This window comes from Sitodiplosis mosellana, unplaced genomic scaffold (genome assembly GCF_009176505.1).
Source record: "Sitodiplosis mosellana isolate CC-2019 unplaced genomic scaffold, AAFC_SMos_1.0 Smas_scaffold_6226, whole genome shotgun sequence".
Taxonomy (NCBI): Eukaryota; Metazoa; Arthropoda; class Insecta; order Diptera; family Cecidomyiidae; genus Sitodiplosis; species Sitodiplosis mosellana.
In genome coordinates, this window is record NW_022601467.1 from 3056155 (window position 1) to 3064991 (window position 8837).

Genomic DNA, 8837 nt, shown 5'->3' on the forward strand with positions numbered 1-8837 from the left:
ACACACACACACACATGGTGTTAATTTATTTAATTGATGTATGAGTGAGTGTATTGATTGACAATATGAAAAACATTGACTGACATGATAATTTTTTGAAATGATTTTTTCATGATAATCAAAACTAAATCAATCCGATCGAATACTTAGATCAAAAAACAACACATAAAACTGAATTTTGAAATCGTTATTTTCTTTTTATTTTTTTAAAATAAAACTATGAAAATAAGGAACAGAGTTTTTTTAAATTCAAGTTTGAATGCAAAAGTTTGTGAATGATAATAAGATGCGAGTGAAAAACAAATATACAGTGCATTTTCTCTCTTTCACACACACATACACATACATTCATTCATTCATTTAATTAATTTTATCACATTGCTATCAATACAGCTCATGTAAATCGATTTATCTATTTTTTTTTTATATTCAGTATGCAATTTGTATCACAATTCTTTTTTCTGTTCTTTTGATACACATGTGTGTATGTGTGTAAGTGATAAACACTTATGGCACATTTGAGGCTCAATTTCATAAAATAGTTCGACTGAAGGATCGATTTCATGAAAATAGTTCGATTTGAGGTTCAATTTAAGAAAAAATGGTTCGATTTGACGTTCGATTTGAGAAAAAAAGGTTCGATTTCAAGGAAATAGTTCGATTTTAGTTCGATTTGAGGTTCAATTACATTTAAATAACAAACATCTTGTGATACAAGTTAGTTCAAGTTGAACATCCAAACAGAGAAGTTATCTTTATTGCCACATCATGCGGTTGAACACAATCCAAAAGGCTGAAATTTTAGCTAAATCGAATGATGGAGTGAAAGGTAATCGTCTAGCAAAAGAATATGACGTTGCTAAATCAACAATTTCATTATTAAAAAAGCGCAAATATAATGAAATGCAACAACCAGACGAAAGAAGTGGAACTTTTAATACACTATCAAGTGTGAACGAAGGTGAAAATAAATCAATTCACTCAAAGAACGTATCTACATCCAGTGAGGATGAGACTTCTGATGAATCCAATGATGATGAGAGATTTGAGAAGAAATCACGCACACTACCAATGTTCCGTCAACTCAAACTCTCTAAGCAACCGTTTGACATAGATGAGGAACAGCATATTGACGATGATGCAGCTAGCGAGTATGATGATGATGAGGAGGAGGAAGATGAGAGCGAAGAAGAAGAAGAAGATCTTAATGAAATATGTAGAAAATTGCATAATGTATGTAGCAACTTGCATGTTCCTGCTCAATCATTGCGTGTAATGTTTAGATTATTTTCCAAACTACGGAGCAGTGGTTGCATTGAGTAATCTGTAATTTTTAAAATGTAATCACTCTGATGACGAAGATAGTTCGATTTAGGGGAAAAGTTCGATTTAAGGTTCGACTTTATGTAAAAAGCGCTCGATTTCATGAAAAAAGTTCGATTCTTGTGTTTGAATATGATCAATGCGAAGAGCAAAAAAATCAGAGTGAAAAACGTTTAAATATAGAATATAATTTAAAAAAATTCAGTTTACTAGCTGCATTCATTCAAACAACCACAAAAAAGCAGATCTGCTTCTCGAGAACAACAAAAAAAATTTCACAATGGCGCATCCTCATCCGCTGAATGATGGTTCACATACATACATTAGGTTGAGAGATTTGGAAATCGGCAAAAAAATACCCAGTTTGCGGTTTTGGCGTGTTTAGAGGCAATGTTGCTAAAATTGAACGAGTGTGCCCAACAGTTAAAATCGGTGAAGAGTATTTGATTCTGTGTGAGCGTTATCTGGAAATTGTTGATAATCTCAAATTAGAGACAACGCCTCTTTATGTTGTTTATTTCGGCCCGGGAAAAAGAAGCCGTCCTGAATTTCACTTTTACGATTATTTATGGAATTTAATTGTCTAAAAAATATTGTATAAATATAAAAAATGTTGAAAACAACAAACAATCAAGTTTCAACTGTATTATATTAATGAAATGAAATTATGAATAATAAAAAATTCTTCTTTAGGTTGTACCGTTGAAAAAAAAACAGTTGTTTCATTTTATTTTTTATTTTTCCATACATTTCAGAATATTTAATAATAATTAATATAATATATAAATCATATAGGTTCGATTTGAAACCATTTTACCTTTGAATTATACAGAATATATCATAATTTTACTAGAATGTTACATTTTTATGAAAAATCAATGAAAAACTGTCTCATTTTTTCTCAATTTCACTAATTTCATGATGACCCCAAGCCAGCGTATCAATACCATTCGAACGAATGAGGTAACGCTTATCATCAAACGGATTTAAAGCAATTTTTTTCTGTTTAATTGTGAATATTCGATGTAATTTTGAGCGAAGGTTATACTGTTCACGTAAAATATTACAATTTTTCTCAATACAGTCAACATAATCACTAAATGCAATTTTACGTTTCACTACGTTTTTTTTTTTTATACCTTTAGACTTTTTAATAACCTTAGATTTTTTATCGATGATACAATTCTTCTCGATGCAGTCAACATAGTCGCTATCTGTTATAACGCGAGGTGGTACAGCTCTTTCTGGACATTCACATATTTCCATTTTAGCTTGGAACGGTAGTACAGCGTAGCATTTTGCACGTAGACCGACAAATTCTACCAAAATATCCCCGTTTAATTCATCTTTGAAAATACCGGGCACTTTTTTTATTAACTCTTGGCATATCGCAAACCATATCCTTTAGATTTTTATCTATCCATTTCGCGGGTTCGTTGTGATAGTCGCTTGTGTCAAACCGTTCAATGTTCGCCTTCATATCAGCATAAAAATCATCCGTTTTAACAGATAAAACAAATGAATCGGTGTCCGTATAGGCAACCGTACAATTTTTTCCATATTTAGGTTTTAAAAAGTCGGACAGAAAACTGTACATCGTTATTTTCGATATGTCTAAGATGGACATACCGATAATTATTGGTTTATTCATTTTAATATGTGTTTTTTGTAACTCAATTACTGCTAAATCTTCATCGAGAATTTTGCATTTCTTGAAATTTGGTCGAGAAATTAACATGCCTGCACCACTTCGCCCACCCCACTTGTTGACAAGTTTGATATCTGCACGTAAACGCAGATTCTCCATCGTTTTACCAAAGACGGAGTTTATCATATATTTAAAAAACGACTTTTCAAAGTCGTTGGTAGCTTGCGTACGTAGCTGTGTGTTAATATCGATGTAGGGCTTGAGCCAGCAACTTTGTTCGAATTGAAGTACTCGATGTACTTTTTTTAATACTAGACCGTGTTGTAATGCTAATTTTAGCATGCGATAATGAATGATATAATTTTCTTTATCGTATAGCGTTAACAATAATTTTTCGATTTTATTCGGTTTTATAACGATAATATCGAACACTTCTTGCGGAAGCGTTCGCTTTTCAGCACAAAATGGAAAATCATTATGTGTAGCATGTAAATTTTTTGGATATTGCAGATCCACCTCGAATATATAGCCGTATGTCGAATCGTCAGCTAATTTAGCTATTTCATCTGCATCTGAAAAAGATGTCTTCACAATATTGTCTTCAATCCATTTGAAATCTCTCAGCGGTAATGGTTGCGACATTGCATGTCCATACAGGTTATTTGCTATTAATGTGAATGAAATAAAACGAAATTACATTCTAGAATATCATCAAATTGATTGTGCATGATTGAATAAAATATTATTTACCATCTAAATACATTAAATAATTTGAAGGTTTCTCATCATTGTATACATCTCCCATGTATTTATTGTTGGCTTTAACTTGACGTTTACTGCACTGACTTATGCCACCGCGAATTCCACGTTCGATGAACAGCATCATTTCCACATCAGTTAACAGTTCAATTTCCACTCTGGTATATTTTAGCATGGCGTCCCACGAAAGGCCAGGAGCTGTATAGTAGTTAGATGGATCCAAACTGTAAATCGCATGGCATGTATTTCGAAAATGTTCAAATATATCGGCCAACAGTAGCACATCCGTCTTTAGATATAGTTCGGAATAATCTCCGACCGTTTTACAATTGAATTTCTGCCAGATATCGTGAGCAAATTGGTAGTCGTCATCCGATATTCCTTCTCCACGAAGTTTGCTGTAAAAATCTGCTTTTGATGGTAGCTTTGCCTCTTTTAGCTGCTTCATACCGCTCACATATTCATAAGGAAAAACGCCTTTACGTTCAAGCATAGCGATTTGTTCGGGTGTGTACCCATTTTTCTCACATTCGTTATACAATATTTGTTTTTTATCTGCCGATAGTAGTGATGCTAATTCAGCTAGAGATGCAGGCATGAATCGATATGAATCAATAAATTTAAATTTTACGTTTTCTCTCGTATTGAGTCCACGTGTGCTCCCTGTCACTACTTTCGTGAAAGCGATGTATTGTTCCACATTAGCAGGAATAATTGAAACATCTCCATTAGATGTGAGTCGTACCCCGACAAATTGTGCATAATAACGGGTACAACGTGGCTATCTTGGAACTGTAAATTGCATGCTTGATGGGCTGGACCTCTATATCGACCGGTGAGATGACAGTGATCATGTACTCTAATATCATATGCTTCAAAAATATCACCACAAATCGTACATAATGCATTTGGATTTTGAAATGCATATCTCTCATCTTCAGTTAACGGTAGCATTGGTGTGTTTTTATCAAATAACATTGCAACTCCATGAGCGAGGTTCTTCAATTCTGTGATGAACCATTCGACGCTATCGGTACGATTGCCGCTGCTTCGGTAATATGAAAGTGAATCGTCAAATTCACATTTAAAGTAATATCCAACGCTGTACATATGATGCTGCTGATATGCGGTAGTTGAACATTCCTCGCTAAATATGCATTTTTGATCTTCCATACTGAGTCCCTTTAGATACGCTTCAGTATCAGCATATACAACAAATGGTGCTTTCAGCTGATTTTTTTAGTTGTCAAATTTCATCCATTTCCATGCTTGATCTGGCATTTCAATGCTACACTCGTTTGTACATTTTGCAGTATGTTTCATTAATTTTTCATTTGTTTCATAAAATATTAGACATCGATCGCAAATGAAATATCGAGATTTATGATTACTCAGCTGACTGCTAACAAGACGGCTCAAATTTTTAATCCAACAATAATGAGTACGAATTGAATCATTATCACAGATCTCTTTAATCTTAATGGAAGTTTTAGCTCTTTTAACATTCCTCCCCTCAGTGCTATTAACAATTTCTCCATCTTTGATTAGCAGCAAATGAATGTGATGCTGTTTAACTTCATTACTTACACGTAATGGACATATACGACCCTCATTGTCATCATCGTAATAGTATAAATTTATTGATATAGTATCATTTTGTTGAACAAATTTATCTATTTGATTCAAGCGAACGGGAAAATCAATTCCATCAAAATTCAGTTCGTTTTCATATTGATAATAGTGACGAATTCGCTCTGAATTATTTGCTACTGGGTGTAAAGCAAATAAAATAGCCCATTTAAAGCACATCTCATCATGTAGATTTTGTACGTTGATAATTGCATTTTTATATCGAAGCTTCTTAGGAGTTTCAATATACGATGAACCTTGTAATGGGTTGTATAAGTTAACGTGAACATTTAACTCGATTATGCGAGCGAGCGTAAACCCGGAACCGCGGAATGTAACTTGTTCTACGCTTTCCACTATTTTTTCAACGATTTGTTTTCGAAAATGTTTATGTAAGTTCACACTTGAATCAAGCTTACGTGTTGGCGTTGGGAGATATATAATCTCTTTCTGCGTTAACTCACTATGATTACCGCCAGTATCATCATCATCGTTGGAATCATTATTTTCATCTTTGTTTATAATTTTTTTTTCAAACTCTGCTACGAATACAGCCATTGACTTTACATCAAAAAAATTTTCAATATTTTTCGTAAGTTCCAAGTGATATATACGAAAGGCATCGTTTAGAAATATTTCAATATCGATATGCCCATTGTTTACAATAGCGAATGTGTTTATTCGTCTATCAAACGCACTTTCGCGTGCTTGTAACTCAACACTTGTTACATTTTCAATTGTACTAGTGGACGGTTGCGCTTCGATATTTTCCATTTTTTACGAGTTCACTGAAAAGCACCTGTTAGGTTTAACTTTCTGAAGATGAATGAAGCCAATTATTTCATGAATTAGATTTTAATGAATTAAGGTGATTGTTTTTTAATTGAAGAACTCTCTTTCATATTCATATTCTCTCTTTTACTCACATACTCCCTCTCTTACAGTCATATTTCTCCTCTTTTTCTGTCTTTTTCTCCCTTTTACTGACATACTTTCTCTCTTTTTCACTCACACTTCCCCTCTTTTTTACTTTTTTTCTCTCTTATACTCGCATATTCTCTCTTTTACACTCATACTTACCCCCACCCCTTTTTATATTTTTCTTCGTTCTCTTTCATTTGTTTTTTTTTATCATTCAATCCACGCATATGTGTTTTTGTGCACATTATAAACAAAGTTCAATAAACTCGTTCAAGGTTAAAAACTGCAATTAGCTATTTCATTATGTGATGACATGTAAAGCAGATGTAGGAGACGATGATTCATGTCGTTGTTGTTATTGTTCAAATTTATTGCTATGTATTCAGATGGATTTGAGTGCAGTGTGAACGATTGTTTTAATATTAAAAAAGAAAATATGTGTGGAAAACTTTCAAACTTGAATTTTATTGCGAAAAAAAAATCTGAAAATTGAAGATTTTGATTATTGAACATTGAAGTTCAATATATTGACCACAATATTCTGAAGTTTCATCAAAATCGGTCAACTATTACTATTACAAATGGTCCGTCGAACAAAACGCTCACTAAAAATCAGATATATTCTTGAAAAAACGTATTTTTCTAAAGACACAAAATATGATATACGAAAGCTCCAATGTTTACATATTTCAGCCGTCTACAAAAGCATTGCTAAAGCAATGTCACCTTTTTGCTTTTTTTCACTCACTTCTACTGCTTTTTCAGATTGCTCATAACAATAGATATCTACATAACAATAGATACAATACTTTTCCATGTATATTTTTTCATTCTCTCTGTTCCCATTTCGCACACAGAACTGTTGCCATATAAAAATACATGGTAAGCAGAGACTTTGACCCATTGTCTCTCTCCGTTTCACCTTCTCTTTGAAACGAATAAGACAAACCGTAGAATGAAGAAATCGCGTCGTCCGGTAGCGAACAAATGTTGACCTTGATCGATGTATGATGGTAAATAAATACTTGAAGTTCATTATTATTATTCTGATGTTTTTTTCTAGAATTTCATTTAATGGTGAAATTCACTGTGTTTCTTTATTTGTTTTGATTTTGTGAATTTATTTTGATTTTATTCGCATACACATTCTATTCTTATCGAACATTTTTTCTTTAGAATGAAAACAAAACAAAACGCATGAGAGAGAGAGAGAGTGAGAGAGGAGAGAGAGAGAGAGAGAGAGAGAGAGGTGTAGAGCGAACGAGTGAATGTGCTAGTGAGTTGTAGAGTAAATTGAACAATACAAACAAAGCGTAGTTTTTGTACTGTACTTAATATAATTTTAAAATGAAATACCGCAATTGAAATCTTTGTGAGAATCAATGCATGGCGCTTAGACTTCGCTCTCTGAATGTTGCATGCGACGCAGTGGTGACGCATGGATGACGCAAGGGTCCCTTGCGTCAACTGCATGGTTGACGCAATGATTGCATTCGAACCCGCGTTTTCCTACTACTTGCCTATGCGTGGAATATGATATCTTGCCAAAAGCGAGCGAGAGATGAGCGAATTACATTCAAATTTTTATTAACTGAATCCAACAACAGTGATTGAAATAAATCGTATAGTTATGCAGAATCACACACGAAATCCATCCACTATTAATTATGGCGAATGATAATTACGCATTGAATTCAGCATACCAAATGAATAATATAAATTCGACTGCATTATTCAGGCAACAAAATTAAAATAACGAAAAATATAACAACAACAAACGATCGAAAATGAGAAGGAATACACAAACACGGACACACACACACACACACATAAAAAAGATAACAAAAATTGCAGTTGAACGCGAAAAATTGTTTCAGGCATAATTTAATATATTGATGTGGAAAATGTGCAACTAACGTGACGTGTACAACGTGCCAAACGGTACACATCCACACATACATACGCACGCACACACACACACATGGCAGAGCCCATCTAAACATCACTCGCAGCAACAAACAAATGTTTTATTTATCAGATAGCGGCCAGACGAGATTTACAGCGTGCAGATAGTGCGAACAAGGCCTCTTTACTGATTCAATTAGAGCTTTAAAAAAATATTCTTATTTTGTTCATATTGCAGTGTTTTTGTTTGCTGTTGATACTTGATGCGATGCTGTTATTGCTGCAAAACATTTAGATTATATCAAGTAATTTCTGAAATAGCAAAGCGCCACAGGAATTGTATATTTATTAACATCGACAACCGTTCATTAAGAGATGGTGCCAAAGATTCTAGTGTCTCAATGCAAAGTAGCAGCTATAAACATTTCTCTCTCTCTCTCACACTCACTCACACTCACACACCGGATCAACCATCTCCTCTTAACCCCATGCAGAAAAAAATAAAATAGAATTGCTTATATTCGGTATCACATCGGCCTTGTAAAATATATATATTTCAAACGCCGTCATCCCGTGCGAGAGAGATGATGGCGAAAACAAGACTAAGCCATTAAAATGTAAGGAAAGAAATTTGCATAAATAATCGACATGT

General features: G+C 33.6%; 1 protein-coding gene across 1 annotated transcript; it reads right to left on the reverse strand.

Moving 5' to 3' along the window:
* Positions 1–2222: 2222 nt before the first annotated feature.
* On the reverse strand, positions 2223–4452 carry LOC129578573 (uncharacterized). Its single transcript, XM_055467340.1, has 2 exons — positions 3722–4452; positions 2223–3636 (listed from the first exon to the last, which is right to left on the reverse strand). Exons 1-2 carry the CDS (start codon positions 4326–4328, stop codon positions 2666–2668), a joined length of 1578 nt encoding a protein of 525 aa, XP_055323315.1. The 5' UTR covers positions 4329–4452; the 3' UTR covers positions 2223–2665.
* Positions 4453–8837: the final 4385 nt, after the last annotated feature.

Excerpts from the sequence above, each read along its gene's own strand:
- LOC129578573 (XM_055467340.1), bottom strand. The coding sequence starts at position 4,328 with ATGCCTGCATCTCTAGCTGAATTAGCATCACTACTATCGGCAGATAAA. Across the intron at positions 3,637-3,721 it reads TTATTTAATGTATTTAGATG|CAAATAACCTGTATGGACAT; the intron begins GTAAATAATATT and ends TCACATTAATAG.